This window comes from Dipteris shenzhenensis, chromosome 1, assembly GCF_047967505.1.
Source record: "Dipteris shenzhenensis isolate YYH24624 ecotype China chromosome 1, Dip_SZ_1.0, whole genome shotgun sequence".
Classification (NCBI taxonomy): Eukaryota; Viridiplantae; Streptophyta; class Polypodiopsida; order Gleicheniales; family Dipteridaceae; genus Dipteris; species Dipteris shenzhenensis.
In genome coordinates this window covers 1,549,788-1,564,068 of record NC_141596.1, presented here as the reverse complement: position 1 = coordinate 1,564,068, position 14,281 = coordinate 1,549,788, and the positions used below count along the sequence as shown (strand labels likewise).

Here is a 14,281-nt window from a genome sequence, read left to right as displayed (position 1 = left end):
TGTACTTGGTTTTGATGGATGACTAACCCCGCATAACTTGCTTCCTCTTTGCTTCGACTACTTTTTGCCTCTTCAATGTGCTTTTACTTTTAAGTTAGTATCTCCTTCATCAATGTATGTTCAATATCTAGTCCTTTTTTCTATAAACTAGTCCACTCTAAGTGGAGGCAAACAATCTACCCACTCATATTGCTAGTAGAGTGAGTAATGGATAGTTCCCATTGATGGGAGATGTTGGCATAAGAGGGATACCCAAGTATTCAAGAGTTGGTGTCATTCTCCTCTACCTCCTCATCTTGCACATTCGTTGATTGGTGGTTATATTTGCAACCTTGCAAATTTATTATATATGAGGGGACGAAAATTAATCCTCCACAATGTGAGTGCTAATAACCTCCTTACTAGAGTGGTGACCATGGGGAGGTCCTTTCAGAGGGTGTTTTTACCTAAATGCCCAATGAGCAAACTTGTTGGGAATGTTGTGTGCTAGGGAGGGTTGTTCCCATTACAAGGAGATGATCTTTATGTGACAAAGTCTATCACATCGGTGAGATGGGGATTTCGGCCTACTGGAGGTTACAAATTTACGTGACCAGTGTGAGATTGGGATTGTGGCCTTGTTGGGTTGGCTATATGCTATTGGAGGTTTGTTGCTAGGTTAGAGTGTTCTAGAGAGTACGAGGAGATGGTCTTTATGTGACACATGTGGTGCATGAGGTTTCTTCCTGGGTTAGAATGTTTTGGATTTTGGTCTTATTGTGTGGCTACATGCTCCTTGGAGGTTTCTTGCTAGGCTAGAGTGTGCAAAGGTTGTTCCCATTAGAGGCTAGTGCTAAGGTGTTTTTGCGTTGAAAGTGTTTGAATGGAGTACCAAGGAGGAGGGGGAAAGCTGTGCTTGAGTTAGGCTACTAAAGTCAAAGCGGATTGTGTAGAGTGAGCGTTGGGAAACGAGGGAGGGTGAAAAGCGAGGTGCAAATCTCGAGAATGTTGTGAGGTGATTTGGAGGGGGCAACCGAAACTACATACTACAAGGGGGACACGGGCAGGAGCGAAAACAGAAAACAAAAGGAATGGCGAATAAAAGCGAGGGGGGATGCACGTGGCGTCAGGCGATGGTGTGATGGTATTAAAAACCGGGATACCGACGGACAAGTCAGCAAATAATAAAAGTACTAAACCTAGGACAGGGTACAAGAGGGGGGGGGTTCGACGATGAAAGACCCGAGTTAAGAAAGGGGGTTAATGATGAATAAAGGGGGTAAGGCTACCGTAGGGGGGTCACTTATATAATATTTTTGGGAAGCGATGTTGTCTGCTGCAAAGAGGGGGGAGGAGTCAAGACCAAGCGTTGGGCCGTGGTCCCTTTTGTCGCTGCCTCTTCTTCTCTTCTCTTCCCGCAAATCCTGCATCTTGCCTTTGCATCTCCTTTCTTCTTCTTCTCCATCTTCTTCAGCTTCGCCATAGCCAGCCAGCCCCTCCCGCCTCTGGGATGCCCGGTCCCTTCTCCTCTTGCCGTAGTGTCAACATGGAGCGTCGCCACGACCATTCCTGGACCCCTTCCCGTGAACTTAGCTGTGAGTCCGTCGCCGACAATGGCGTCGCCCGCCCTCTCCCCAGTTTTGGCCTCGACGCCCAGCTCTGGCACGCCTGCGCTGGCGCCATGGTTCACCTCCCCCACGTCGGCTCTAAGGTGATTTACTTCCCCCAGGGACATGCAGAACACTCCGCCTCCCCCCCCGAGTTCCCCCGCAGCTTGGGCCTCAGTAGCACCATCCCCTGCCGTGTCTTGTCTGTCAACTTCCTCGCAGACACCGAGACTGATGAGGTTTACGCTCGCATCCGCCTTCAGCCTGACCCCGGCGCCTCTGCTCCCGATCCCTCCCTCGACTCCCCCCCTTCCCCCTCCCTCCCTGAGAAGACCGCTTCCTTCGCCAAGACCCTCACTCAGAGTGATGCCAACAACGGTGGTGGATTCTCCGTTCCGCGCTACTGCGCTGAGACCATCTTCCCTCGCCTTGACTACAGTCAAGATCCGCCTCTGCAGATGGTGCTTGCCAAGGACGTCCATGGAACGGTCTGGAAGTTCAGGCACATTTACAGGGGGACCCCTCGGCGCCATCTCCTCACCACGGGCTGGAGCCAATTTGTAAACCAGAAGAAGCTGGTGGCGGGAGACGCCATTGTGTTTCTACGCAGTGCCAGCGGCGAGCTTTGCGTTGGCGTGCGTCGGTCTACGAAGGGGACATCTGGGACAGATTCTTCTTCCTGGCATCTATCGGGGATACCAGCTGCAGCTGTTCCTGCCCATCGACAATCAAGGTGGGAGGTGAAGCCCCCGGAAAATTCATACGATTTCTTGGGGAGCACAGACATTGGCGCAGGTTTGAATCGAGGGATGAGGGCAGGAACAGAGATTGTGAGCACTACGAACACGTTTGCGAGGAATCGGCCTCGAGTCACTGCAAAATCCGTGCTGGAGGCTGCCACTTTGGCGGCAGCAGGGCAGCCCTTCGACGTCGTTTACTATCCCAGAGCCACTATTTCAGAATTTTGTGTGCAGGCTCATGCCGTGAAGACTGCTTTGCAGCAAAACTGGGGTCCAGGTATGCGCTTTAAGATGGCTGTGGAGACGGAGGATGCCTCCCGGATAAGCTGGTTTATGGGCACTGTCTCGAAAGTGCAAGAGGCTGACCCTATTCTTTGGCCTAACTCTCCCTGGAAAGTATTACAGGTATGGGTTCACTTCTCTGTCCGAATAGTCTGCAATTTGCCTGGATTGTCGCTGTTTTGTTCTCTCTCTCTCTCTCTCTCTCTCTCTCTCTGTGTGCTGCTGCATTCTCAACTATTAGTGTGTACTAAGTAAGAAAGCGAATGTGTTGGAGAATTACCTACCAGCTTCAGGGGCTATCATAGCTCAACCTTGTCATCTTTGTGATTGCAGGTAACATGGGATGAACCAGACCTGTTGCAAGGTATCAGTAGAGTAAGTCCCTGGCAAGTTGAGCTAGTCTCTCCAATGCAACTACCACCATTTTCCTTGCCAAAGAAGAAAGTGCGGCTCTTGCAACCACCGGAGCTCCAGCTTGATGGCCAGGGCATCATGGGACTTACAATGGCTGCGCTTCCTAGCAATATGCTGGGGCATATCAATCCTAGGAATGGGTTCGCAGACAGCGTTCCTGCAGGCATGCAGGGAGCCAGGCACGACCGGAATTACGGGCTTACTATTCAGGATTTTCGACCCAACAAATCTCAGACAACGGGTCTGCTCTTGGACACTTTCTTCCAGCACCAAGAGCGTCCAGTTGTGGGTGGGGCAAGGGTGTCAACTGAGCTCAATATGGGCAATTTTTCTCACCAGGGCCGCCCTAATGTGCAGAACAATTTTTCTGCATTGTTGACCGTTGAGAATTCTTCTCACAGTGAGCCTGCATCAAGTAATGTTTTGAGTTCGGGTGGAGGTGGAAGCTCCAGCACAAAAAGCGTGCCGTTTCTGCTTTTTGGGAAAGCCATAGACACCACACAGGCAGTAAAATCGCAGCAACCACAGATCTCAGGTGGCAGCTCATCGGATGGCCTAGGGCATGAAAGTCTCTCTGATGGGAATCAATCAGAAGTCTTTGATAAGATGAATAGGCTTCCTTCTGGTCAGGCTAAAGAAATGGATACACCAAGCTTGTTGCGAATGCAAGGGGAGAACCTGGATTGTGCTTCCAATGGAATTGGGACTCTGAAGTGGTTCAAAGGACAGGCAAGTCTGTGGGAGAGGGAGAAAGGGATCAACATCGTGGACAATGGGTTCAGCCATTGCAAAGTTTTTAGAGAGAGCGAAGAGGTTGGCCGAACCATTGACCTCTCCACTTTAACTTCTTATGAAGAGCTCTATGAGAGATTGGCCAAGATGTTCGGCATCCAGAAATCAGAAATCTTAAATCGGGTAGTTTGTGTGGACTCAATGGGTTCTTCTAGATCTGTTGGTGATGAACCATACAGGTAGATAACGCAGTCTTTTGTTTCTTCTTCAAGCAAGCTACTACTAAAATGTAGGCGATTATCATGAGAAGAGATGTGGTTTGGGACTATCTTGAAAGCTGGTGCCTTTATGTTGAAAAGCATGAGTGAAATTATCAGGTGTTTTTGGGACATCATTCACATGTTGAGGGTCTGAGTTTGGTCCTTGTGAATGTAAGACTGTTGAATGTTCCTGCCAGTGCAGATAAATAAATTGTGGTTCTTGTGCATGCTTGACTTTCACATTTCAATAATCATTTTGTAGTCAATCCAATATTTTGAATCTGGAGACAGGTAAATAGCAGAACTGTAGTAGTGCTGCATATGCTTGCCATTCAGTCATGTACCTGATACATTTGCCTGTCACATCACTGCAGGGACTTTATGAAAAGGGTGAAAAGGTTGAGGATTCTGTCTGAATCCAGCTGTGAAAACATGACAAGGTAGACTGAAAATATCACTGAAGGCTAATAGAGGAAGAACATGGTGAGATTTGGAATCTCGTAATTCTCACCATTTTGTTGGAGCTTTTCGCACTGTGTCTTTAGTCCTCGGGCGGCAGACTGTAAAAGTCAGTTGTGCAAGTGTAGTTGATGTTATAATCAAGGGAGTTATCCTGAGACCTGAAAAGTACCATATGAGGTGGCTTCAATATCCTCTTGTACTTATGCTGCAAATACTGCAGTATGTTTGGAAGCAGATCGATAATGAAGATGTCTTGTTCTCTCATATGCAGACAATCACAAAAGTATCTTGTCAAAGAAGCTTTTGAGCAAACACTGGAGGCAAAATGCCTTTTTCTCTCATATTCTGTTAAGTTTTACAAGATTACAATATCATTGTCTGATCTCTCTCTCTCTCTCTCTCTCTCTCTCTCTCTCTCTCTATATATATATATATATATATATATATATTTATATATGCCTTGTTCTCTCATATTTGTTAAAAGATTACAATTTCAAGGTCTGATCTCTCTCTCTCTCTCTCTCTCTCTCTCTCTCTCTCTTCCCTTTCCATCCCCCCTTCCCGCTCTTTCTCCCTTTTTTTGTGATTGTAGTGCCAGCAATTAACTTGTGGCTAATTATTCTACATGTATACGATATTTCTGAAAGCCAGATGTGAAGATTAATCATTAATCCTCAGGAGTGCAGCAATTGTGCCTTTGCGCCTGTTAGTTGAGCATGGTAGATCAAGATTAGATATAGTGTGCAGAGAGCGAGTGAGCTTGGATTGTAAGGTTTCAAACTAAGGTCAATCTGTTTTGGTGGGCATACTATAGGATTGATTTCTAAAGAGTCAAGGTTTGGTTCAACCATGATAGCATATATTTTCTTTGAATATGCTGTATGATTGACGACTGTTGGATCCAAATATTTTATGCTGTTGTGCTCTGCGCACAGTATTTAAACGAGAAGTTCTGCATTCTGAAAAGATCTTGTTTTTGCAAACACTTGGCAGAGTGCCTGTGTATACCTTCAAACATGGCATTTGCTTTTTTCTGTATTCTTCCAATACTGCAGCAGGTCAAAAGACATTACGATTTTTAAGGCTTTTTGCATCATCTTTCAAATCTTCTATGAAATCATTCTCATATTGGACCTGGTACACCTGAAGTATTATTGGAAGGATAAATTCTACCAAGTCTTATCAAACAAATGAGATGACCTTTTATGGCATCAAAGGGAGTAGTCTTTTTGAGTCAAGTCTTGAGGTCAAGAGAAACTGGGATTATGTTTGCTTTAGTAAATGTGTAAGAATGGGCCAACATTTAAACTTTTCACAAAAGGAGGGGCCTTTTAACTGTATTCTTGTCCACTTGGCTCTTATGGTGTTATTTAACCGAAATGTGTAATTGCAAAAATTCTCTCTCTCTCTCTCTCTCTCTCTCTCTCTTGCGCGCATGCGTGCGTATGCATGAGGTATTCTTGTGTACGACTACCCTTCCTGTATGCCTGAATTCATGCTCCACTCAACGCAACAGAACATAAGTCTCAACAGAATTTGCCTTCAATGATTGTAGCTCTCCTTGCCGCTCTCCTTCCTGGTGAAGATCTGCTGCCAAAAGCTAAATGGATCCCTAGATCTCCCTGTTGCTCTTCTGTGTGATGCCAAGACTTCGGGGCCGTTATATAGAGCAGCACAGCCCTCGCATCTGGCCAATCCGTCTGTAAAACAAACGGCTGACATCTGGCCAATCCGTCTGTCAAGCACTTGGCGAATGCCAAGTAGAAGGGAAGGAGCCTATGCACTCCCTGTTGCAGACTACGACCTGTATGACCGACTGTACAGACCGGTATGGCTGCCCTTCTAGCTGCTCCTGACCGGCGCAGTTCTGCCTATAGACAGGCCTTTGGCAGCCCTTGGTAGCTGCCTTTTTGGCTGGCCCTTCTGCCCTGAGGATGACCTCTAGTAAGAATGGTGTTCTGAGGGGAGACCAAGTGGGCTGAGAAAGAGGAAGCCACTGGGGCTGAACAAAGAGAGAGACACAGAGATAGAGAGAGAGAGAGAGAGAGAGAGAGAGAGAGAGAGGTGGGCAGCTATGTACGCTGCTACATGGGCAGTGTCTGTATGCTTCTGGAGAAGGCCCAAAGGAGCTCCATGTCCTCCTCAAGGTGGTTCCACACTGGGGGTGCCCGGGCAAGTTGAGCTGATGTCGCAAACATGTCCATCGCGGGTGGGGCAGTTTTGAGGGAGGTGACTTCTAAATCCCAACACACGCTGGCGCATTTCCAACCCCAACTTAATTCATATGGCATGTAACATTTGAGTTTTTGTGGCCCTGCTAAGGGACTATGTCGGAGATGGTTGGTATTTTAGGGTCCAAAGATGGGCCTTATGGGCTTTCACGTGTGGTTGGTCAAGCTGACCTCGTTAATGAGCTCATTAGTGTTTTAAATGACTTTAAAATCTTAAGCTAACTTAATTTTCTTCCTATCCAACTACTGTTCCTTTCATTAAAAGCAGGGCTGTTTGTGGTTTTGCCAACTTGTTAAGCTGGTAGGAATGCAAAATAAGAGACAATCGTATGTGTATTTATGTCCTTTGGACACCAAGTGTGGTAATATCCAGGTGGGTGTTGCTGGGTAGCTTTCAGTTGCCTTTAGCGATTGATGCCAAAAGCGATGCGCACGCGTGAGCCCCAGACGAAAGTACCATCGATGGTGACCCATAGCAGCCTCTAGTGAGTGAGCTTTCTTTTCATCGTTGATGCGTGTGACATACGACATAGGAGAGAGTTGTCAATCATCAAGGAAGTGGTGCGATGGAATATCACCGTCAGGAACGTCGTTAAACAATCTTTGTTGGGTCAGCCGGGGACGTTCCTGTCCAAGCGCGTCATTTCGAAACATCAAAGTCTAGGGAAAGAGATGTCTGGATGTGGTGGTGAGCTGGAGGAGGAGATCACTGCGCAGGGAGGGGATTTGAGAGGCGGAAGAGCCGGTCATGACCGACAGAGCGGGTCCAAGAGAGGAAGAGAGAGGAGGGGCGAGCCAGCTGGTGCGTGTGTCGGTATTCAGACATGCCTTGCGCGCAGTCGCACGAATCCACGATGTGTTTTTTGTTGTTTTCGGTACTATTTTTTATTATTATCACAAAGTGGGTTCGCTTTCATGTTTTAAACCCGACATCCCACCTTGTGCTTTTATTCCCTTCCCACTCACTAGCTGTCTCTCAGCCTCTCATTATTGTCCCTCACTATTCTCTTGGCTTTTTCGAGTAGCGGTTGCCCCCTTTGAATCTCCCAAAAAACATTATCATATCTCTTCAACTTTGACCTAAACACCCCATGACTTTTTTAAAGTAGGGTTGCCCCATTCAATCCAGGAGAAAACTATTCTTACATTTTTGTCAAAAGTTGACTAGAACATTGAGGGCTTTCTAAAGCCTTGGGATCAGCTCATTTGGGGGGTGCATGGGTTTGCAGCAAAAAACAAACTTAGTGTAAAGATTCCCTTTAAGCTATATATATATTTGGTAGCTTCAATCTAGCAATGTTTTAATGTTTTAAAGAGTAAAAAATTGGTGGATAGCATTGCCTTGTTCTTATTATGTCCAATTCTTTGTCTTCATCAGGTACGATTCCATTTCTTGGATGCTTTTTTTATATTTTTTATTTTTTATTTATATTTTTTGTTTTTCTCACTTACTCATAGTTTAGATGCTTTATTTATATTTTATATTTTTCTCACTTACTCATAGTTTTGTTTAGAGGCGCTTATAATCTCCTTATTTCTTTTGTTCTTTTGCTTATTTTTAATTTGTAAGATTGGATACATTCTCATCTTACAAAGGTGTCTTTATTTCCATGTTATAGTGTTGACATGAGTGCCTTCCTAGAATAATAAAATTAAGAAGCATGGTCTTTGATTACTCGATTAATTTATGTGCTTGCATTGTAATTCTTAGACAAGTTTGGACAACTTAGCAACCTTTCCGTACTCATAGGAGGTTGTTGTAAATGACCACTCACGATCAATTAATAGAGTTCACCACAAAATATCGACTTGAGGACCAATACAGTAATCACATATCATAGTCATAAGAGAGTAGAAATAGCAATGAAAAGAACCATATATTATTATTGTGGTTATACTAATAAAATAGTATTATTAAGCATTATTGTGGTGAATTACATGGCCACTTTTATTATTCCTTTCCCTTCATGAATAAGAGGTTGCTTCTTTTCTTGTTCGTGTTTTTTTGGACCTTTCGAAGCTTAATACCATGATGACCACCGTAGTGCCTTTGAATGTCCAAAAACAAATATATGCTACTCCTTGGGCCATAAAACATGGTAATGGGGAGTATTGTTTACGGCCATCTAATAGGGGTCCCTTATTAGAAGATAATGGAAAAGTATTAATCAATGCAAGAGGGAGAAGGAGGAAGGGTGGAAAGGTAAGGAAGAAAGAAGAGGAGGGGTGTTATATGAATATATTTATGCTAGGGGATTGCTCTCTGTGAGCCCCAGTGCCCCCCCCCCCCCCCCACCCAACCCTCCCCCAAGGGGCATTGCTCTCTCTTGTATATTTATGAGCCCCAGTGCCCTACTTGTGATATTTATTGCTCTTTTTAACAATAACTTCAACAAGCCTAGTGATTGTCAAGACATCCTTTTATGCCTTAGTTTAATTGGTCTACCACACCTCTCCACCTAAGAAATCAAATGAATTTCTTAAACAAAAACAAATGCCTTCTCCTTATGTTAACTAAGGAAAATGGCGTGAATTTTTGCAAAATTTAGTACCTTCACCAAGTAAATGGGGAGTGTAGGTAAGCGTGGAATTAGTGAGAGCCATTAATGGCATAAATTTCATGGCACAAAAGGCATCTATAGTCATAATGTTTTCAATTGAATGATTTATGAATAAAGAAAACAATACAACAAAATTAGATACGTAACTCTCACGTAACTTAGACAATATGCACTAAGATACTTACAATTTTTCACTAACATCTCTTAGCCTATGCAAAAGTTGCATTTTCCTCATAGCATGAAGCGTGATTGGAATCTGACTTATCAAATGTAATCTGCATGGATAAAGAGCTGCCTTGATTTCATGTCATGGGAATAGTGTACGCCAATTTCAGTAGCATGTTTATGTAATATCTCTTTGTAAAATTTTGATAAACATTTTGAAAACTAGCATAATTATGGGAGAATCGAGGGTATTCTATGCTCTATTTGAGTTTCCTATATGGCTTTCTATTCTCAAGGACACTTGGAGGATATTACAAGTAGATTGGGGGAGGTGCTCAAATGGACATCGTGTTCGAATAGAGAAGGTGGAGATGAAGAATATTGGAAGGGGCATCATTGGATTTCATGAGACAATGTTCCGTGGGCCCTTTTGATGGAAGTACACTTTGCTAATTTCCCTCTTTTATTATGCAAAAAAATCCAAATACTTTGTTCTAGAGTATCCCAAAATGTGACATTGCTTGAATGACGATAAAGATAAGTAGGTCTCTCAACTCATGGCCTATCAAATATAATGACATGGGGACGTTAACAAGGGGTAGGAAGACATGTGGATGGAGAGCGATTTTACCAAAATAGATTTAAGCGTAAGAGTCACCTAGTTGTCTATGAGCATGCTTCAAAGAGCATGGGCATTAGAGGATAAAACATACATTATGAAGTTTGGTGGGAGTGAAAGTACACATATTACTTAGTGGGATAGCTTGATGGCAATGTAGAAGGGACAATCACACACCATGGTGGTTTTGGTGAGACCATCCAAGAAGTGTCCAATGGTAATTCAAAAAATTACAAACAAGCAAGTATCAAACACTTATATTGCACACATAATTTCCAAGTAGGGAAGGGTTAAAGATGTTGGGTATGTATAGGTTTTGGTGGAAGAAAAGCAAGAAAGTATGATACATTTTGATGATCTAGGATGAAGAGCGAATAAGTTGGAGCAAAAGTTGCAAATCTTAGAGACATAATATCCAAGTAGGGAAGGTTAAAGATGTTGGGTATGTATAAAGAAAGCAAGAAAGTATGATACATTTTCATGATCTAGGATGAAGCACAAATAGGTTGGAGCAGTTGCAAATCTCAAAGTCTGGGCATATATATATCTTATAATGTGGAGAAGAGATGGAGAGAAGTATTGAGATTGCTTTCTCGGAACTAAATGTTTGTGCCCATAGCATTGTACATCAAAGTGATTATACATATTTCTTTTCTTTTCTTTTGGTAGTGGCTATATGGCCTCTTTTTTTTTCTTCAAAAAAAGTTATTGTATTACCAAAAGGAGGGGGGGTCAATCCCTATCCTATAGAGGGATGCATGCATTTGGAGCCAAAAACAAACTTAGTATAAACATTCCCTTTGAGCAATATTTATTTGCTAGCTTTGGTCTAGTAATGTCTTAATGCTTTAAAGAGTAAAAATTTAGTGGATTGCATCTTGCATAGTTTTGTTTAGACGTGCTTACAATCTCCTTTATTTCCATTGTTCTTTCGCTTATTTTTTAAAAAATTTTAATTTGTAAGATTGGATACATTCTCATCTTACAAAGGTGTCTTTATTTCCATGTTATACCACCCATCATCTTGTATTGCCTCCTCCCCAACTATCCCACTTGCCAAAAAATCTTTGTGACATGCCAGTATTATGTGATGATGTTGCCCTTTGCATCTTCCACCCAGTCAATTTTATCTTTCAATTTCTTGCGTTTGCATGCTTTAGACAAAATCTTAGATGGGCAATCGCCCACTTCAAGCCATAGCTGCCTACTTAATCTCTCCATCTGGTCATCTTTGATCTCCTTCATATTCATGGCTGTTCAACTTCCACCAAGAGGGTGGCCAGGATCGAATCTGCTGACGTATCTTGCAGCGCCTGATTGCTTGGCTATCGTCAATGTGCCGGCTAATTTTCTTCTATCCTACTTGAGCTCTCTATCCAAGGTGCTAGCTTTGATATGAATCTACTTGATGATGAAGTCCCAAAAGGTACCAGGGTCTTGGGCACCTATTCTAGCATCCCTCCAAGCCTTCCTAATCTCATGACTAGCTCTCTTGGATTTTAGTAGCAGGTTATTGAACCCGAACAGGATATCTTTCAAACTCATAGTCTTGCATGGGAAACTAAAGTGCCACGTTATTGGAAGATGGTCACAACGTTATTGGAAGATGGTCACATAAACTAGTTCTCGCTACCACCTCGCCCTTCATCGGATTGTGCAACCACCAACCTTCGTGAGAGACATAGAACCTGTCAAGCCGATTGGCTCTAAACTCTTCCCCTTTATAGACCAAGTGAAGCCATCCTGGTCACCATTCACCTACTCCCTACAATCAACCAAACCATGAGAAAGTCACAACTCTTCCCCGAGTCTTTCTCATCACTCGATGTGATCGAACTCTGGTGCATTCTGTCATCTGGTTCTTCAATGATGTTCCAATCTCCGGCGAGCAAGCACATGTTTCATCTAGCCATTGAGCAACCTCCAGCATGCCGCACGATTTACTGGATTGTTGGGAGAATAAACACTAGCAACATGAAAGGAGAACCCTGCTACTATCACCTTGACTACCACCAAGCAACCTTCTTCATTGGTTGCCACTATATTGGACCTAAACTTACTAGAAACTAGGACTATTGCACACCCTCTGCCTCTGTGTGGACAATTCACATATGCATCGATCCCGAATTGCTTGCAAGTGAACCAAAATGAATCTTGTGAACTGCATTTAACTTCTTGTAATAGAATTATATCCGGCTTTAAATTCTTGAATATCGACATGCAACCTTTCTGTTTGTTGATGTTGCAGCAACCCCTCACATTCCAGGATATAGAACTATAACACCTTGCACCCCTTCATTAATCTGTCCACTAATGAAAACTAAGGCACCAACGAACACAAAGGAGCATTCGAGAATATCATTTCTGAGAGCCTTTGATACACAGGGCACCAAGTAGAGGCCCCTACCCACAAACTTAGCCACATATACATTAGTCGGCATATCGCACTCAAAAGCAAGGAACTGTTCCAGTTCTTCAATACTAGGCACCCTTCCTATAAAGAATAGATATACCCCCCCTCTCGCCATGTGCTCCAGCTCTGGTTTGACATCATTGACTTGGAGTTCACATGCCATTGCATGATTCCGATCCTGTTCAAACCAAGGTTTATTCGATGCCTCCCTAGCTCATCACGCCACCTCTGCCTGAAGTAGTTTTTTGCTTCGTCCTCCTCAAGGAGAGAAAAGCTTGCCTGTAGCTTCTTAGAGACCACCTTGAGATACGTCGAGGTGTCTTGCTTGTCATGATCTCCCACACTCTTGTCTTCAGTGCTCTCCTTGGAGGAAGAGCCATGCAGATCATGTTCTCCATGCATACTCACCTCAACCGTCTCTTCAGTGCGAGCTCTCTTTGCCCCTATACCCCTTCCATTGGATTGGTGCGTGGATGGGGCATGCACAGGTCTGCAGCAACAAGCACCCTATAACAAGCTCTTATTATACATATTTCTTGGCAACAAACATATGGGTTTGAGGTTGCTAATGGTATATTGAGCTCTTAAGGCCAACCCCCTTGATTTGTATTGTTTTGGTCTATTATATGAAACTCACATTACTTAGAGTTTAATGATTTCTTGGCACCTAGATCTATTAGGGCTCACCCTACAACTACTAATCCCCACCTTGATTTTCACATTTCTTGGACTTTAATGATGTCTTGGTGCTTTGATCTATTAAGGCTCACCCTGGCACCATTCAACCCCACCTTGAGACCTCCAAACAATCTATAAATACCTATGGCTTGGACTAAGATATATTTGTCACCCATCATCACATTCATCCTTGTAATTCATCTAATGTGATTACACCCCCTAATCAATCTCTATTAGGCTAAGTGCCCGAAGAACATCCTAGTAACCTACCTCACCAGTAGAGACCAAACATATGTACGTAAGAATGCATGCATGAAAGTATTATGTTTGTATGTAAACATGTATCTATATATAGATATATGTATATAGATGTAACCATCCACCCAAACACATGCATGCACTCACCCATGCACACACACACAAATACCTACCTATGTATGTATCTATCTGCCTATGTGTGTATGTATGTGTTTCCAGCTAGGGTAAGGATTTCTCACAACCCTTAATGCTAGTTAACAACTTGCATCTTAACCCATGCTAATATATGAAATTTGCATAGATTTAAGATAAAATTAAATCATGTATCATACTAAATCATCATGCCAATACTTTGATTCCATTACTTTACCAAGCAATACAAGTGATGGTAAACATGCATCACATATCATCACACCATGACACACCCTCCCACAAGAACTCCTTCAGTAGTGGGCAATAGGGACGTGGCCCCTCATAGAAAATTGCCTTGACATGTGTGTGCCTCTTAGCAGCACAGCCGCATACTTTGGGAACTCACTAATAGAGAGCTTAACATATAACTGACAAACAATCATGTACACACTTGCCACAAGTACAAGTCCTTAAAAATGGATTTTTCCCATCAAATGGAAATAGGGATGAGGTCCCTCATAGTAGACCTCCCTACTATGTGTGCCACATAGTAGGTCTCCCTACTATGGGTATCATGTGGCACCATGAATGAAAGCTGCTTATTCACCCTCTTAAGAAGAATTACACACATGTTAATAATACAAACCATGTGTTGCATTCAACGCGCATGCATGTTCTATTGTTTCTTCCAATCATGCAACATGAAGCACATGTCAATTTAATTAGTGTCATAATTCAAAATGGGCAA

General features: G+C 43.2%; 1 protein-coding gene across 1 annotated transcript; it reads left to right on the top strand.

The window, feature by feature from the left end:
* Window positions 1-1,347: 1,347 nt before the first annotated feature.
* LOC147905233 (auxin response factor 18-like) lies at window positions 1,348-4,829 on the top strand. The gene is made up of 3 exons (XM_087394703.1): window positions 1,348-2,731; window positions 2,942-3,993; window positions 4,389-4,829. Exons 1-3 carry the CDS (start codon window positions 1,490-1,492, stop codon window positions 4,456-4,458), a joined length of 2,364 nt encoding a protein of 787 aa, XP_087250829.1. The 5' UTR covers window positions 1,348-1,489; the 3' UTR covers window positions 4,459-4,829.
* Window positions 4,830-14,281: the final 9,452 nt, after the last annotated feature.

Coding starts and splice junctions, on each gene's coding strand:
- LOC147905233 (XM_087394703.1), top strand. CDS start 1,490: ATGCCCGGTCCCTTCTCCTCTTGCCGTAGTGTCAACATGGAGCGTCGC. Junction 2,732..2,941: donor CTCCCTGGAAAGTATTACAG/GTATGGGTTCAC, acceptor TTGTGATTGCAG/GTAACATGGGATGAACCAGA. Junction 3,994..4,388: donor GTTGGTGATGAACCATACAG/GTAGATAACGCA, acceptor ACATCACTGCAG/GGACTTTATGAAAAGGGTGA.